The sequence below is a fragment of the Juglans microcarpa x Juglans regia genome, chromosome 5S (genome assembly GCF_004785595.1).
Source record: "Juglans microcarpa x Juglans regia isolate MS1-56 chromosome 5S, Jm3101_v1.0, whole genome shotgun sequence".
Taxonomy (NCBI): Eukaryota; Viridiplantae; Streptophyta; class Magnoliopsida; order Fagales; family Juglandaceae; genus Juglans; species Juglans microcarpa x Juglans regia.
The window spans coordinates 7868527-7887137 of NC_054603.1; the positions used below are offsets into that span (position 1 = coordinate 7868527).

General features: G+C 34.5%; 3 protein-coding genes across 4 annotated transcripts; 2 read left to right on the top strand and 1 right to left on the bottom strand.

Moving 5' to 3' along the window:
- LOC121268259 (F-box protein CPR1-like) lies at window positions 1-2365 on the bottom strand. Of its 2 annotated transcripts, XR_005941135.1 has the most exons (4): window positions 967-2365; window positions 769-848; window positions 594-667; window positions 1-332 (listed from the first exon to the last, which is right to left on the bottom strand). XR_005941135.1 is itself a non-coding variant. In XM_041172443.1 (3 exons), the coding sequence occupies exons 1-2, from the start codon at window positions 2106-2108 to the stop codon at window positions 628-630; spliced, it is 1182 nt and encodes a 393-aa protein (XP_041028377.1). In that variant the 5' UTR covers window positions 2109-2365; the 3' UTR covers window positions 1-332; window positions 594-627. The 2 variants fall into 2 exon arrangements, 1 of the variants encoding a protein (XP_041028377.1); XM_041172443.1 differs by lacking the exon at window positions 769-848.
- Window positions 2366-4602: 2237 nt separating this feature from the next.
- LOC121268266 (putative MO25-like protein At5g47540) lies at window positions 4603-13617 on the top strand. The gene is made up of 11 exons (XM_041172452.1): window positions 4603-5138; window positions 6550-6711; window positions 7742-7860; window positions 9444-9518; window positions 9791-9884; window positions 10398-10457; window positions 11716-11784; window positions 11995-12093; window positions 12996-13040; window positions 13128-13230; window positions 13317-13617. The coding sequence occupies exons 1-11, from the start codon at window positions 5007-5009 to the stop codon at window positions 13388-13390; spliced, it is 1032 nt and encodes a 343-aa protein (XP_041028386.1). The 5' UTR covers window positions 4603-5006; the 3' UTR covers window positions 13391-13617.
- A 435-nt stretch (window positions 13618-14052) lies between these two features.
- On the top strand, window positions 14053-18280 carry LOC121268273 (inositol-phosphate phosphatase-like). Its single transcript, XM_041172463.1, has 13 exons — window positions 14053-14371; window positions 14620-14760; window positions 14928-14983; window positions 15093-15143; window positions 15767-15847; window positions 16001-16104; window positions 16196-16280; window positions 16776-16830; window positions 16926-16969; window positions 17179-17247; window positions 17334-17434; window positions 17562-17618; window positions 17936-18280. Exons 2-13 carry the CDS (start codon window positions 14748-14750, stop codon window positions 18030-18032), a joined length of 813 nt encoding a protein of 270 aa, XP_041028397.1. The 5' UTR covers window positions 14053-14371; window positions 14620-14747; the 3' UTR covers window positions 18033-18280.
- Window positions 18281-18611: the final 331 nt, after the last annotated feature.

Here is an 18611-nt window from a genome sequence, read left to right on the forward strand (position 1 = left end):
TCCAAGAACCCACTATTTTGATTTATGCACCAAAAGATCGAAAATATATTCTTGTTAAGGTCTGCTGATCAACGAGAATGGAATCTCAACAACACAGAACGGTGTACATAGTCATTTGGCATACAAACTTCAAAAAACACAGAAACTACAAGGCTCACAACAACACAGTTATCTCTATACTCACTAAAGTATAAGAACAGGTTATGTATCAGGGAGAAAAAACTGAACAAGTATACTCATTTAAGCATATAGGAATATGACACCTTTCATAGTAGTAATTGTTTCCTTCCATCTTCTCAGATGCACAAGTATATCTATTTGATTTCACTTTCCTGCATATAAAGAATAAAGGAGCAAAAATAAGCACGAAGTAGAAGAATAGAGATCCTCTCCAATTGCCTCTTCGAACTGGTTAGTCTAGAAGAAGGCAAGTGCCCCTGATTCGATGTGGTAATATTTTTAAAGGTAAAAGATAATAATTTGATTAATCAGACCATTCCTTGTAATTAAAATGAGCGACGAAACTATTTAAGACCAAATAAGCTACTCAAGCAAGCCTTAAAACTAGACGACAGGCTATTTCAATAAATCACCTATTTTCCACGCTTCCTTCATTTTTCTGTTTGCTTATAACACCAATTTGAAGCCCTTTGACAGGAAATCGTCCCTGAGAAGAACAAGGGCCAATTCTTCAGGCAATAAGTCACATTGAAAGTAAATGCCACAAAATTGCATCAATTGCTATAGAGATAGGAAAACGAAACTGACCTAGCCATTAAAGTGTGAACAAAATTACACATATCTCTACCCTGAGTGGGACCATAACCAAAATCATCCAAGCATGTCATCTAATGAATAATTACTGCGTCTAATAACCATAATAACGCAAAGAGAAACACATTGACCAGCATAAAGAAACAACGAGAGTTGCAGGAACCCAAAAGACAAAAATCTCTTGTAATTTACCTTTTCTTGCTCTTGATCTTCTCTGCTCCTAAATTCTGCTGCTTCTCATTGTCTTCTCTATTCACCTCAGCCGGGACAAGACTTCCGACACAAATATGAGCCTCAAACGGAGCAGGCAGACCGCCAAGATTCACGTTCTTGATCTTTTTCTTTCTCAAATCGTACCACACAAGCCTCTCATGGTTCTGTTCCAACAGAACCTCCTCACCACTCTTTGAATAGGCCAAGGGTCTCAAATACGTGAAAGTCCCACCAAAAAATATTACTTCTTGTTCGACCGTAAACAGCTTGGCCCAAGACTCCTTAACCCCATACTCCTTCATCACCCAAACATCAACGCGAATATCATGGTAATTCGCAACCATACAAAAGCACCCACCCAACACTCCTACGTCTATTTGAAACTTCTCCACCGCACATTCCGGCATCGGCACCTCCCGAAAACTCTCAACCGTAAGATCAAACGCGACAATCAGATCAGAATCGTCAAATTTGAACTTCCTGTTCACCACCCAATGCAAACAACCACTAGCAAGTGTCCCGTTTTTCTTCGTGTAACAGAGAACATAAGGCATGTCTTTGGAGTCTCTCAACTCATTCTCTCTCAGACTATAGACCTTAACCTTCGAGACAAACCCATCGTTTTTTAAATTAATAAACTGCGAAATCCTCACCAGCTTGTGATCGTCATGAACCGAGTCGTACCCGAACCCGTAAACCCGCGCGCCCAGATAGCTCGACCCGCAGTTGTTGTTTGGCTCGGCTGGTAAAAAGGGCAAGACCTTGTGCTGTCTGATGGCTGGGTTCCAAAAAGCGATATCTTCGGCCACGTTAGCGATACAGAGCAACCCGTTGCAGGAGCCCAGAACTTGAATTCGATGGCTGTAGCACATCAAAGGGTGAACGAGCTCGACAGGGTCGTTCAAGAGGTTGAGCTCAACGGAGTAGAGCTCGGAGTCCTTTTGGAGAATGAGGGCGAGGTTGGAGCCGGTTCCTATGGAATTCTTGAGGTGGAGATCGACAAAGAGCGGACTATCAAAGAGATGGCGCCATGACTTGGAGACGGAGCGGAACTGAAGGAGTGGTTTGACTGGTAGCTGGCAGAGTATGCATATGAGTAGATCTTTCGGGAGGCTCGCCATGGCTGGGTTGATCGGAGGGCAACAAGTGTTAAGGGTTAGGTTAGGATAATGAGATTGGGTACTTGAAATTAGCAATTAGGAGTAGGACTGAGCAGTCAGTCAGTGGCTCCAAGTCCAGGAAGTCGTTGAAGATAAACGACACGTGGACGAGGGTGTGAAGTTATTGGATTGGAACTGCCCGCGACGACTACAAAACGTGGCCGTTAGGGACAGGAGGTCGAGAACTGTACAAACAGCAAAACTAACAAAAAAAAAAAAAAAAAAGCAGCCGACGAAATTGGAAAATAACAAAAAGTTAAAAAAGTAACTTTACCGACTGACGGAAGGGAAAGACGAAGTGAAAAGGAATGGAGAAAAGAAACGACGGGCTGAGTTTTGGGAACTGAGAAAGAGGGATAGGGACGGGACATGGGTTGAAAACGAGATTCTCAATAATTTTTTTAAATTTTAATATAAAATATAATAAATAATTTAATTTTTTTAAATTTTAAAACAATAACATTTTAAAATAATATTCTAATAATATTTTATCATCTCAACTCAATTCAACTCAATTCAATTCAATATCTAAACACAATCTAGATTTCGTTTAGAAACTAAACTCATCTCAACTTGTTTAAATCTCAATACAAAATATAATAAATAATTTAATTTTTTAAAATTTTAAAATAATAATAATATTAAAAAATAATATTCTAACAATATTTTATCATTTTAACTCAATTCAATTCAATTCAATTTAACGTATAAACGCAACCTAACAAAAAAAATAACTGAAGTGGCACGGCACCACGACAGTTTATGGGATCCTTGTGAGATCTAGCATGACTCTTCTTATATATTGCTATTAGGCTTCGCTGTAATCCTAATACGATGCGAAGATGATTGATAAAATAATAAAGAAAAAGAAAATCCATGAGTGCAAACAAAAGAGAACGCCTCTAAAACAAGATGGATAAAGCATTAACATACATAAAAAATAGAGGTAGATCCCGAGTATTTAATTAGGTCACCAAGCTGCAAAGTAAACCATTTTCTTAGCATAAAAAACTATAGGCAGCATCTGATTTCAATACTTTGAATTAAGTAATGATATATACAATACTTTTTACAATATTTTTTATAATACATGATGTAAAATGAGAGTATTTTTATAAAATAGTATTACATTTATATATTATTTTACAATAATACTCATCATTTTAAAACATAATTGTGAAATATATTGTAAAAATTATTGTGTGTTTATCATTTTTTATTATCCCTCTTTTTTTAATTTAAGCTAATACGAATGAGAACAGAATAATGCAGGAAGTAAATGATCCCAATATTTGATACGCTGCTATAATCAAGGAAGAAAAATAATCATATTTATAATATTTCTTTAAAAGAATAAACGAAAAATACTTTTTATCCTTAAATTATTGTTTTTTCTTTTATAATAAATAGCTAAATGTTACTATTCCTCAATTATATTGCTTATTTTGATGTAAAAAAGAACTGATAAATACACATCATTTATTACAATATATCATACAATCATATTTTAAAATGAAGAGTAGTTTAATAAAATATGTTATAAAAATAATATCAATTTATAAAAATATCTGTATTTTAAAATATATATTATAAAATGTATTGCGTAAATATTATTATTAAAAAAAACTTATTTTGTTATATTGATGTGACACTTTGATGTTACATCAATAAAATACGAATAGTTTAAACATTTCAATATGTTTTATTTATAAATTATTATTTTTTCTTTCAAAAAAATGTGATTTGTCAAAGAATGGTAGTTTTGAAATGTTGATGTTAGGTCAACAAAATATAAATAGTTTAAACATTTCAATATGTTTTATTTATAAATTATTATTTTTTCTTTCAAAAATAATGTGATTTGTCAAACAACGGTAGTTTAAACATTTCAAAATATATATTCAGAAAATAGGAACGCTCATTGTGGAAAAAAAAATGATATCTGTGAGACAATGTGAAAGTTATATTAATATAGATTTAGGACTCTTTTAACAGTAAAATTAGATGAGATGATATTATAAAAAATAAAATTGAAATCAGATTGATTTTGTAAAATTAGAATCGATTCTACATTTAACCGAACACATGAGTCCGGTCCGAGTCACCGATTTTCCGGTTTTTTTTTAACCCTGCCCAAGGTCTCATTTGAAAGTAAAACATCTTTCAATTTTAAGAAAAATATTTATACTTGTTATTTGTCTAATTCATACAAAACCTAAAATTTATAGCAATATTTATAACAATTAAAATAAAAACTATTTTAAAAAATTATATTCAAATATATTTTAATTTTATCTGTTTATTTTTAAAAATGTTGATGCAAAACATATTTTTAAAAAATCCTATTCAGATTTTATTATTTATTCTAACAAACTCGACAAACAATACATCTAAAATACATTTTCAAAAATTTTAAACTTTCCCTTTAAACTAGCAAAGGGGATAGCGATTAGCGAGTGAGGATCATCTAAGATTGATCGAGTTGGGTGAACTACTTTTGAATTTTTTTTTACTGAGTTTTTAAATTCTGAATTATTATTGAGAATGATCTGCTATATTATAAATGATAATTTTCTTTAAAAAAAAAATTGTAGGAAAGATTGACCTGTCAATCTTCCATTGGGGACCATGGATGCACTCAAATAAAATCCTCTCTATCTCTGTTAGACGGTTACCATCATCCTCGTGAACAGAAGTCCGGTGACAGAGAGAGAACGGAAACCCCTTAAGTGGGACAGATAAATATAGAGAGACAAAATAGGGAACTGTGTGTCGAATCCGTCGTCGGCGGCGCCGAAGGGGCTCCCTCAGCAGCAGAAGCAGCTAGAGAAGCCGGTGCTTCCTTCGGAGACCGCTAATATGAAGGGCCTCTTCAAGTCTAAGCCTCGCACCCCTCCCGATGTCGTCCGCCAGACCCGCGATCTCCTCCTCTACGCCCAGCGCAGTAGTAGCGGCAGCTCCGATACCCGCGAGAGCAAGCGCGAGGAGAAGGTTCGTGTTTTGCTTCCCTTTCTGTCTCTTTTCCTCTCCATTCGGATCATTCGCTATCGAATTAGTCCGCTTTGATCCGCAGCGGATCGGGATGATTCTGAGATTTTTTTTTATTGTTTTTTCTGTTAAAGTTTTAGTTTTAGTTTTAGTTTTTCTTTTTTTTTTTTAAAGAAAGTTAGGGGGATTTGGTTTTATGATAGAAACGAAAAAGTGATCTCAATCAAGGTAAATAGTGGCATCTATCTCAGTTACTATAGTGGCTTATAAATTCTGGTTATAGAGGAAAGAGTATGTAAAATTGAATCTCACATGGAGGATGTGAAGATCAATTTAAAGACCTAATCACTGCGATTGAGACAAGCCACGCGCTTGAAACCAAATCAAATTTCAAGAAAAGCAGAGAGCTACAACGTCTTTCTTAGACAATCAACTACGATGCTAAAGGTGGTAGCTCAACTAGAGGGAAGTCTAAAGGGAGGGCATTGTGAAGCCGGGGAATCAAGGGGTTGGGGTTGGGTGTTCAGGTAGAGTTTTAATTCTAGGGGAAACAAGGGGTTGGGTCCAGGTCTGGTGTATTTTGGGTTGTCTTTCCACGGGCTTTTTGGGTCATTTTGGGCAATATATTTTCTTGTATACATTTACTTTACTTGATTTCTCCTTTTGATATATATAATTTTTTACTTCTAAAAAAAAAATTGAATACCTGAATTTCGTTCTGCGCTTGCACATTTTATCGGAGAAAGTCAATTTAATCCTTTGAATCATAATTTTTATCTTTAGCAGATGTTTCTCTTATCTTCGTTTGCTTTTTTTTTTTGTTTTTTTGTTTTTGATCTTTCGCCAATATGCTTAAAACAAGAATCGGTTAAGTATAGGTAAATTTCACATCAATTTGAGCTTTAAGTGCTTTTCGTGCTTTTCTTGATCACTTATGATAATTTTTTTCATGTTTTATGTAACTCTCGAAGAGCCAATGCTTATATTGTTGTTCTATGGAATGAAAAACCCAGTAGCATATATAGATTAAAAATCTAATGAGTGATCCTTACCTTCTAATTTGTTTATGCCCTTCTTCATACCCCGACCTGGGTTGAAGGTCTTTTGCAAAGCAAGTACCCTGCCATTAATACCCTATCAGAGAACTTATCAAAAATATTCGTGCGTGCAGAATTTTTTACAGCAATTTTTAATGTATATATAGGTTATTTTATGATTGAAGTGGCGAACTGTGTGATTTATATGAGAAATATTTTTATTATCTAAATTTAGTGGGATAGTGAAACTAGGAATATTTTTGTCTCTATATATTTGTTGTGCTAGGGTTTTGGAATTTTTCGACGTTTATATCTATTTGTTAGTTTTCTCAGTTGTGTAAGTTTACCTTGCTTTTCAACTTTGCATTTCTTAGCAGATGTCGGAGTTGTGTAAAAACTTAAGGGAGCTAAAGTCAATTCTTTATGGAGATAGTGAATCTGAGCCAGTTGCAGAAGCTTGTGCACAATTGACCCAGGAGTTTTTTAAAGAGAACACACTGCGGCTTCTGATTTTATGTCTTCCGAAATTGAATTTGGAGGTAAGTATGACTGGCTCTTGGACTGAGATATGATCAACTAGGATTGTCACCCTTAATTTGAGAGTTTTACTGCATTTTCATGCTCGTCCACCCCCCAAGGACCAAACACACTTGCTTTTTAGCCTCTAAATATTTGTAAAAATGCTCATTGTCCTATAAACATTAAAACTTCTCAAGTTTCCTTAAAATTTCAAAAGATTGTTATTCTCTAAAACTCAAAAGTTTGGTTCTAAAATAAAAATATATATTACACATTTTTAATAACTTAAAATTTGGCCAAAAGAAAAAGGCTTTGGATGTTTTTTTTTTTGGAATAAAACTTAATCTTTGTTTGGTTTTATTTTTTGTAGTTGATATTTTCACCATACTACAAGACTACAACTTCCCTAATTTAAAAAATAAATGTGAATTAGATCATTGATTTTATGAGGGTTGGACTTCCTATAAATGTAAAAATATAGGAAGTTTATATTGTTTTTTTATAAGTAGTAAGTTTATATTGTAAAGTAAGAAGTTTATATTATTATATTGGTTCAGTGCGGACTGTGTGAATCGAGTCACCTAGACCAAGACCATATCAGTATAATTGTGTTTGTAAGAAATTGGGACAGGCGACCAACTGGCTCCGGTGAATAACGAGCCAGTTCTGCCGGTTTTGGCTGGTTCTGGTTCAGTCCCGGTTTCTGTTTGTACAACTCTACTCGTTACCTATTTATTATTTTATTTACGCTTCTGGTTTGAATAATTGATGAAATTAGTCATGTCTTGATTACAGTTGCTCATAGTTATAGATTCAGGATTGTTTCAATACGCTTCTTCTACATGCAAGAATGAACATAGCCATGTTTTTTCACATTATTATTTCACAAGGACACCAATGAGAGGTCCTCATATATGCTTTTTCAGCCAGAAAACATAGTGGAGCAACCGTCAACATAGCATTACCGACCAAAAACAACTATCTGACACCTTGTGTTTGTGTCTACAAATCATAGCTTGTATTAATCTTGACACAGATCATTGTTTCCAGGCTCGAAAAGATGCCACTCAAATTGTTGCAAATTTGCAAAGGCAACAAGTTCATTCAAGACTAATTGCATCTGATTACTTGGAGGCAAACTTAAATCTAATGGATATTCTGATAGCAGGGTAAGCCACTATCAGAAGTGGTTTGGAATTGTTACCGCTTATTATTCCATTCATAATATCTGGTCGGTTCTTGAAGGCCCATATAATCTTTGAGGTTTAAATATATCGTGCATATAATTCTTGGTGTGCTTTCACTTACCTGGAAAGGAAAAAAAGTGCCATTTGAGCTAGGCTCATTGGCTGAAGAAAAATCAGTTTGAATTGATAGTGATATCTGCTATGTTCCTATTTGAACTAGGTATAATCGAATCCTTTGAGAGAATTCTAATGTTATCTTCTTGATCTATTAAGTTCATATTAAAGTTTCTCTTTATGGAAAACCAGAATTTGCTTCAATGTTGTCATGGCCCAGCTCTAGAAAATCAATCAACTGAACTTCAAAGTGGTTTGGGTTCATAAATATTAAGCACTTCTTGTAGACTAGGTAGTAAACTACTTCAGGTCTTTGACCAACCAAGAATTTGGTTTGATTAAAAAAAATTAATTTCAAGTACAAAACTTGAAGTTAAAGAATTCATATTTTGGAAATTTTTCCAAAGCAAACCTTGTGGTTTGTAATGCATCTCTTTAGGTTAAAATCTTGGCCATTCAGTGCTAGATCTCATACAGCTCCTGAAACATGTAGCGAGATGCTTGAGCCTTTATAATTATTCATTGAACCATTATAATTGTCAGGCATTTACATTGCTGTTAGAGCACTCCCAATGGATCATGTAAAACACACATTTATCTAAAATAACTCAATATGTATCCAAAAATGAGCTCCAATGGATCTTCTTCTATTTTATCTTCATTTTCCAGTTTGCTACAGTATTCTTGCTAGATCTGGCTTGCAGTGTTCATACATGTAAAATCTTTCTTATTTGTTCTCTCTCCTCTGCATTCCTGATTCCCCACTTTTTTATTTGTAAAAACTCTTTTATTTCTTCCTATTTTACTTCCAGCCCCATTGATCTATAAAAAGTATTCATAAATATATGTTTAATTACAGATATCGGAAGAGACTGGGATTATTGCTTTGGCTGACTATGATGGTTCTTGAAATTTTTTATTAAACTATAAAACTTGGGCATAAAATTTCACATATATCACATACATATACATATATATATATATGTTGGTACTTGAACATAAAAGAAATTTATTTATATTTATATTTTGTGTATAGGACAGAATTATGTCATATTGTACATAGGGAGGTATTGAAAATATCAAAAGATTTGAGGATATTATAAATTCATTAGTAGTTAGAAGAAATATTTGAAATAAATAAAAATAAATAAAAAAAGATTAGTTGAATGATATAGAGAAAAAATTGATAAGCTGATATATGGCAGTATGTAGAAGTCACTCAGTGAATATTGGTGACATATTATAGATAACAAGATACAAAATCGATTGGGAGTGCTCTTGGTTGCTATTAATTCATGATGCCCCTTTTCACAAGTCTTTAGGTTAGACAATTATTTTTAAGTTGTAATCTGTTCCTTTGATGTCAGTTGTTTAGGCTTATCAAAACTTGTTTTTCCTCATTGGCTCGTATTGATCTTCATCTTCTAATGGTAGAATGTTGTTCTGTTTAGTTATGAAAACACGGACATGGCATTACACTATGGTGCAATGCTGAGGGAGTGCATTCGTCACCAGAGTGTTGCAAGGTGAGTGAAATGGCCTGGTTTTTGGCCTTATGGACTATCAAATCAATAAAGTCTTGAGCAATTATGATGCTAGTCGTAGTGTTGGTATCATTTTTGGGCTGGCTACTGCTGCGAAATCGAATGATCAATTAATATGCTTTTTTTCCCTACTTACATCTATCTTTTCCTTATCAATTACAGTCAAATTTCAATTTATTTCTAACTGATTTCTTGATGATGTTTGTCTGGTGTAAGCTTTACAACTTATCGGATTCTTCCTGGTTTAACTGCAGATATGTTTTGGAATCTCAGCACATGAAGAAGTTTTTTGATTATATTCAACTTCCAAATTTTGACATTGCTGCAGATGCTGCCGCAACATTTAAGGTGAGTCTGACTGACACAGATGTACTCATGAGTCGCAATCATCTGTATTATTCTGTCAATTCCAAATAAGGGTATTTTTTTTTCAATTTGAGAAACTACCTTTCTGGAAGTAGTCTGGTTTGTGCTTTTGTAAATATGTCCTATTTGAGAAGTTAGAACTGCATGATGTTGTGGCACTTTGTTAAGTTAGACTGTCAATTGTTGCATTCTATTCCGCCAAAGCCATAGCGTTGAGTGTATTGAATGCCTGATCTGTTTTCCTATCTTGTATCACTGTTTTTTCTATTAGTGCATCTCCTGGCCCATAATTCTATTATATTTTGTCTGTTGAAGATCTATATGCACAAGTCTGCATAAAACGTTTTTTCTCATTATAATATATCATGTATACATATTCAATTTTCCAATGGCAGTATTGGGGCCTTTTTGCTATCATTTTGTTTAATCCATGCACTTACGGATTCACTATTGCACCAGGATCATTCTGATGCAATTGCTCATTTTTTCGTGCAGGAACTCCTGACAAGGCATAAATCAACTGTTGCGGAGTTTCTTTCTAAGAATTATGACTGGGTAAGTTATCTTTCATTTTCGTTGCTTCTTGTTACAAACACAAGAAGACTAGAAGAAACTTGTGTGATGCACACTCAATTTAAAGTGTATCAAGGGTAGTTTAATCTATGCATAGGAGATAAAAATTGAGAAAGAACATTTGTAATGACAACTCAGTGGTGATCCTGTTCTTTTTGTTTCCATTATTATTATTGTTACCACTGTATCTCTCACTAGTGCTTAGCTGTTTTTAGGCGTATTCGATGCATACTGCTTGTGTACTTGGGCTATGTCTTTTCCTATCAATAAAATTTTACTTTTAGGCCTAGGTTGTTTTTGCAAAACTTCTCAACTCATCTCATCTCATCTAATCATTACAACTTTCCCAAAGTTTCACACAAAATAAAATAAAAAATTCAACCTTTTCAAATTCCAAAACAAAAATAATATTAAAAATATATATTCTAAGAATATTTTATTCAATTTTCAACTTTCATCTCAACTCATCTTATCTCATCTACTAAAACAAATGAGACCTTACTTATTAAAACAAAAGAAAAAGAAAATTACTACCAAGTTTGGAAACTCCTATTGATGAGGCACTCATAAATTACCGCTTGTCAAGAACAGGTGAATCTAATAATTAGATCAAATGTTCTTATACTCCCCCGTATATGTGGGTCTAGATTCCATAAAGGCTAAGGTCCCGTTAGGATATTGAGATGATCTCAACCCATCTCATCTCATCTCAATTCATCTCAACATCTAACACCGCTCAAATACAAACACTTTTCAAATTCAAATTTTCAACTTTTTCATCTAATCATTATCTAATCATTACAACTTTCCCAAACTTCCAAACAAAACACAAAAAACAACTCAATTTTTTCAAATTTCAAAACAAAAATAATATTAAAAAATAATATTCTAACAATATTTTAACTTTTATAATCTTTTTATTCAATTTTTTCTATTTCCTTTCCCAAAACCCCATAAAACATCTTGACTTAAACCATTTCACTACTATTCACAAACTATTTCACTACTATTTACAGATTTCTCATCTCATCTCAACATCCAAACGAGGCCTAAGTTAATGGAAGCATCAAATGGAGGCAGAGCTTGAAGTCAGGATTATTTGTTCTCATACCATGGCAATAACCACTTAATTAAAAGACTTAAGATAATTGGGAAATGAATCACCAAATATGCTGGGCAGTTAACCTAAGGTTTCTGATTGGACATGACTTGACATTCTCCATTTTTTCAATGTTTGCAGTTCTTTGCTGAGTATAACTCAAAGTTACTGGAATCTACTAATTACATCACCAGACGACAAGCCATCAAGGTATGACCAGTGCTTGACATTTGGCCCAAATATTTAAAAGGAAAAGGGGTGGGGAGTTGCATTAAATGAAGAAAATGTATGGAGGTCAAGACCAAGGAATGATTTTCCCCTGTTGATATAATGCAACTCTGACATTATACTGTTTGCTGAAAAGGATTTAAATAATTCCGACATTCAATTTGCTGAGAAGTTTTTTTTGTTCGGTTTCAGCTGTTGGGAGATATGCTACTGGATCGTTCAAATTCGGCCATAATGACAAGATACGTTAGCTCAAGGGACAACTTGAGGATTCTTATGAATCTTCTCAGAGTATGACACTGTCAGATTGCTTAATATATTCATCTTGAATTTATCTTAAAACAGGATGTGATGTAAAATAGCTTTCTAACACCCTTCAATCCAACGTTGACACATTATATTTTTACTGATGAACAAAATAGGGTCACCTTCACTGAATAAGATCTATAAAATCATAAAAAGCTTAAACTAGAAAAAAGACAGGGTTGGTGGCCAGCCCCACATTTTGGGGTGTTTTGGATCTCCGACCACCTCTTGCGACAGCAGCTGGAGTGGTGGGTTTTAGGGTTTGAATATCCGGCCCACCGACCAAGGCATATCTCTGGCCACCTTGAGGAACAGCCGGCGTAATGGCTGGTTGTGGTCCTAAAATGATTTGGGGTTTAAGGATTTAGGGTTTAGATTTTAGAATTAGAATGTGAAAAATAACCATATATGGTGTTTTTTTATTTTAAATTTTTAGACTCTTATGGCCAGGTTTTTTAGTTTTACACTGCATCCTGTTAAGAGGGTGTCTCTTTCATCTTTTATTTGAATTCTTACCAACCCTCACAACAAGTTTTATGTTAGTTTATGATGCATTTGGTTTTTTTCCCCCATCTTTATGCTAGTAAATGACAGTAAACTGCTATACTTTGGGCCTCAGAGGGCAACATTTTCTTCTACTGTGGAGTGTGGACCTCTTGCATAGAGGATACCATCTCCACTCTAGACAAGTGTCAGGTTTTAAACCACAAAGATACCAGTGGATTCTGTGACAAACTAATGATGAACTCTTTGATGATTTAAAATAAGAGCTAGATTATTCATCTTATTTTACTTATTAATGTAATATACATCACCCAAACAGAAAGGTAGAATATTGAATTCAACTGAATATTTGTGTGATAAATAGTGGATTCCCTTGATTGCAGGAGTCCAGCAAGAGCATCCAGATAGAAGCATTTCACGTGTTTAAGGTACTATATTTTGGGTTAGGCTGCGTTTTGAACTAATGGCCTTTCAAGTGCTTCTTCAAGTATTTTTACATGTTTGAATTTCAACAGCTATTTGCGGCTAATCAAAACAAACCTCCCGACATAGTCAGCATACTTGTTGCAAACAAAAGCAAGCTTCTAAGGCTGTTTGCTGATTTCAAAACTGATAAGGGTAAAACATGTATTGCTGTTAACGATATGTAACAATCGACTTTGCAGTCGGCATTGTGTTTACAGTTTAGTTTGCTTTTGTTGCAGAGGATGAAGAGTTTGAGGCTGACAAAGTTCAAGTTGTGAAAGAAATTGCTGCCCTCGAACCTAGGGAATCTTGAGACCACCCAGGAGCCAGCTTTATTTTGTTTCGAAGTTACCGGAGTTTCTGTAACTTAATTTAATTGTTAATTTTTCTAGTTTTGTAGCCCCCAAGCATTACACGCTATTAAGATCCGAGGTGGCCCTTTTTCTTGCTCGATTCCTGTCCTTTAGTTTCCAATGATCCTGTCCTGTAATCTAAATATACTTCTGTAAAGTAGATAAATAAGATAATTTTCTTTTTGAATTATCTGAGATGCATTTGTAGAAAATTTTTTGTCGAGGGCTTGTGTACTTTTGAGATTAGTCGGGCTGCTGTTTTTGGACACCTGGTGCCAATAAAAAAAAAAAGAAATGGATAAATAAGTTGATGAAATTGAAATGGATCATAAACATTTTAATAATTATTTAGTTCATGAATACAGATGACTTTCTTTCGTGACATTGAAATTGTTTATGCTTACTTTTCCAATGGTAGGCTGAAACCTTTGGATCAGTGGAGATCTTTGGGTCAAATAGAGTAATGTTAGATACAAATTTTAAATAGATAAGTTTTATATAAGTCTTTTATAAAATAATAGGTCTCATTAATAAATAATAATTTATTTTATATTTTTTTAAAGTGTGGTTTATTTTTTTATAAAAATTTATATAGGACTTGATTTGTACAAATCATTCATATACGAAAGCTATCTAGTCATGTTGATTTGAAAATGGGACAAAAAAAAAATAATAATATATGCATCCATTGAGAATGTATGGAATTGTCGGTGTGATTGACGAGTGAAAGGAACCAGAACCAGAACCATTCCAAAAGCATCTCTGTTTCCTTGACAAGGACAGTGGCAGGCAGCATCTGCCATTTGGTATTTGCTATTAATAGATGCCTCTTGTCTTGATTATTTTAGGGAGCCCTGTTCGTCTTGTACGTCACACTTCACAGAACTCGAAGGCGTAACTCCAAGCTCGCTGGCTCAGAAGAAGAGTGATCTATTATTAAGGTTATGATCTAATCGCCAGCATATGCATTAGTTGATGATGATAAGCATATCCATAAATCATTATGATCAGCAACGGGGAAGAATGTTAACAAAACTAAATTAGTAACTTAGATACTTATTATTGGACCAGGAACTCCAATCCAAGGCATTTAAATATTTAAAGGAAAAAAAAAAAAAAAAAGATGAATTTTGAGTTGATTTTCTATTTGAACACATGGGATGATGTGCTGTTGTTTTTGTTGTTTCAGGGTGTGCATAGTGTTACGTGAAGTCGTGAACTGAAAGCTCGGAGACAAATCCTTATAAAATCATCTGGTTTTACCTCACTTCTCTCTCTTCTTCTTCTTCTTCTTCTTCTTCTACAGAGCCTTCAAAAATGGCTGGAAATGGTAGGGACCCATCTCTCTCCCTCTCTCTCTCTCTCTCTCTCTCTCCTTACGTTTCTTTATTTCTTTTTCGGATCCAAACTCTAAACACATTGTTTTACTTGATATTGATGAACTCAAGCTTTTTTATATATATATTTTTATTTCCTTCCGAATTCTTTGGGTTTCAGACTCTCTCTCAGACTTCCTCGCATCTGCTATCGATGCAGCGAAGAGAGCTGGCGAGGTTTGTTATAATCCGAAGTCCACTTTGTTTTTGGTTTCTTTTAAATACGTTTAACTTTTGTTTTTCCTGTAATATATTGTTTTGGGACTCGTAAATATTTAATTTTCAGGTAATTCGTGAGGGGTTCTATCAGACAAAACATGTGGATTATAAAGGCGAGGTATGCTCTCCCCCTCCTGTTAAGGGTTGCATCATATCTTTCTTTGATATTTGATACGCCACATCCCACGCCTTTTATCTTTTTGGGTTTCTTTATCCGATCAATGCCAATCTATGGAATTGTAAATATATCTTGAGCCTCATGCAGCATGCCAATGAATGGTTAGAACTTAGAAGTACAATTGTTAATAGGACTTTAGAGAGCGGAGGCTAGAAGTGTTTATGAATTAAGGTGAAAATTTATGTGCACAGGTTAATTTGATAGATTTTAATACATTGGCATAAAAGGTGCCAGCTTTTTATGTACCCCGTGCTATTGTTAGATTTGCACTTGCCTAGGCTAGCATATTCTATCTTATTTGGGAATTAAAAGTGATAGGAAATGATTAAATTTATCTTTCGGATGGTAAAGAACTAATTTTGGAAGATTCTATCACCCTTTGTGCAATTTGAATACAATTCAACATGAAATTTTAATTCAAAGGCAATGGGAGGTTTTGTATTTTTACAACAGTCAAACACATGAAAGAAGTGAGAAAGAAAAAAAAAAACTGAGGATGTTGACTCGAATTTAGAGGACAAGCAAGCAACTTTTAATTTTAAAGTTTTTTCTGTGCAATGCAGGTGGATTTGGTTACCGAAACTGATAAGGCATGTGAAGATATCATATTCAGGCATCTCACCCAGCTTTACCCCACACACAAGGTTAACACTTATCCCTTATTTCTTAATTTTATGCATCGGAGAGGGTTACAATTATTACTCAAAATGTAGTCTTTTATCTTCTCAGGATTTTTTTTGTTTGTCTAACAAAAAATTAATCATTTCCGAACTGGTTCCAACTGCTATTCTTCTTAGTTCATTGGTGAAGAAACTACTGCTGCCTCTGGTACTGTGGAATTGACTGATGAACCGACGTGGATAGTTGATCCAGTGGATGGAACCACTAACTTTGTTCATGGGTAAATATTAATTTCTTTTATTGTAGGTGATCCTTTCTATTCCTCATATTCAATCGTGTCAATTGTTATTTTCACAACCTAATTATTGTAGGTTTCCTTTCGTGTGTGTTTCCATTGGTCTTACAATTGGAAAGGTTCCTACAGTTGGTGTTGTTTACAATCCAATAATGAATGAGGTGAGAATTCTAATTCTTTTAAAAAAGAGGACGGTAGGTGAGAATTCTAATGCCCCATGTATGTTTGACATAAGCTATCAACTATAGTTACTATTCTATTTGTGGCGTAGAGATAGTATGCAGAATCCTCCAATTAATTTATGGATGGAACCTGTAGTTCCCAAGATATATTTCATCATGTCATATGTCTAGAAAGAAGCACATAACACAACTGTCAATGAGAAATCAAGCAATCAGTTGTTCCTCCCCATCATACTTGTTGTCCACGACTGATAGGATTAAACTGACCTGTTGGTGGCCAGAGATTCTATATGGTCCACCTTTTTTTTTAATTTTTCTTTTTGCTGTTAATGTGTACAGGACTCTCTGAGCACCTGATTTCCTTGGCATGTGTAGAATCCTGTCTCGCACATTATTGGATTTGGTAGTCAAAATGCATGTTTTAATAAGTACTGATGTCTGTGCTACATCTAACTTCGGGTTTATTGTATGTAGCTTTTTACTGGAATCCGTGGAAAAGGTGCTTTTCTGAATGGAAACCCTCTAAGAGGTGAGGCTACTTTTCCTAAACTTTCAGTTTTGTGTCTCTCTTACTACTCCTAAGAAACTATAACAGCTACATGGTTATATTTTGCAATGTTGCAGTATCATCTCAAGCTGAACTTGTGAAGTCTCTCCTTGTAACTGAGGTATGTGAATATACAATGGAATAAATCCTTAATGCAAAACTATTCAATGAAAGTTCTTATGCTTTGTCATCTTCTTGTAACATTAGGCTTTCACATGAGCTATAGAGCTTTAGTAACAAAATCATGAGCCCAAATCAAGTTGGTGAAATCTCAGAATAAAATCACGAAAACATTTTTCAAGCTGAATTTTTTTTTTCCTGAATGAGCAGGTGGGTACCCAACGTGATAAGTCGACATTGGATGCCTCAACAAACAGAATTAATTGGCTACTTTCCAAGGTAAAATATAAACAAGCCACCAAAGGTATTGAGCTTTATAACATGCATTGGTGTCTGTCATGAATATTGGTTACATTTTTGATCAGGTGAGATCTATTCGGATGAGTGGCTCTTGTGCATTAGATCTCTGTGAAATTGCATGTGGAAGGCTTGACCTATTTTATTTAGTCGGCTTTGGGGGTCCTTGGTAGGATACTGTCACTTCTCTGGAGGTTCTTCTTTTGATTGAAATGGCCCGATTCTTTGTTTGATATTTTTAATTTGAAATTGGTTAGTTGTGATGCATGACTGAGATGTTCTGCTTTTGTACCCAGGGATGTGGCAGGTGGTGCTGTGATTGTAATAGAAGCTGGAGGACTTGTGTATGACCCGTAAGTGACATGCCTAAATATGTTTCTTCCATGTTTTTTAAACAAAGGGAATATTGGAGGTTTTAGATAGGACTAGCATTCTTCCATAGCAACCTTTGAACAAGGTAGTTAAACAGTCAAAAATGCATTGGTCTTCATCCTATGGGCCATCACAAATCAATTCATGAGTTGGCCATGCATTGGGGTGGTTTTGCAGAGTGCACAATTGGCAGGCCATGATAAGCATTTTGATTTTGAACATCGAAAGCATTTATAATTACATATGTTTTTAAGTATTTCACCTATGTTAACATTTGATGGTTATCATTACCTATCAGATCTGGTAAAGATTTTGACATCACATCCCAGCGAGTAGCAGCTTCGAACCCTTACGTCAAGGATGCATTTATTGAGGCCTTACAGCAATCAGAATGAGAGACACATACTTGATCATTGAAATCTGGGATATTGCTAATTCAATATGGTTTAGTTTAATTCCCATGTTCCAAGTGGGATGCATTTTATGTCTTCCTATTTTCCTCACTTTCCTAGTCAGGTGCTCTCTCTTGTATGCATCCTGTGTACTTGGGTTGCACTCCTCTGCCTATTAATAAATTGACCCGACTTATAAAAAATTCCATGTTCCAAAAACCATTAATAGTATGCTTTCTGTTATTCTATCATGTTCCATTTGCTGATAGATTGTTTAATGAATATAATGATTACTCTCCTTCTCTTGTGCCTTGAGCAGTGCCAAATTATTTCTGGAATTGGTTGAGATGACAACTCAAATGGTTGGATGTACAAACTCGAATCTAATTGTTCATGCATCTTGAATGATTAATACTAATATTTAGCATCCAGTTCATGAGTTTATTCATTTATTGTACCAATTGGCTTACAACATGTTCTTACCCTGAAATGGGCTTGAAAAGCTCTTTAAACTTTAACCTCTTGAGATATAGTACAAGACCGATAATGACTTGGTGGTGGGCTGAATGGTTTCTTAGTGAT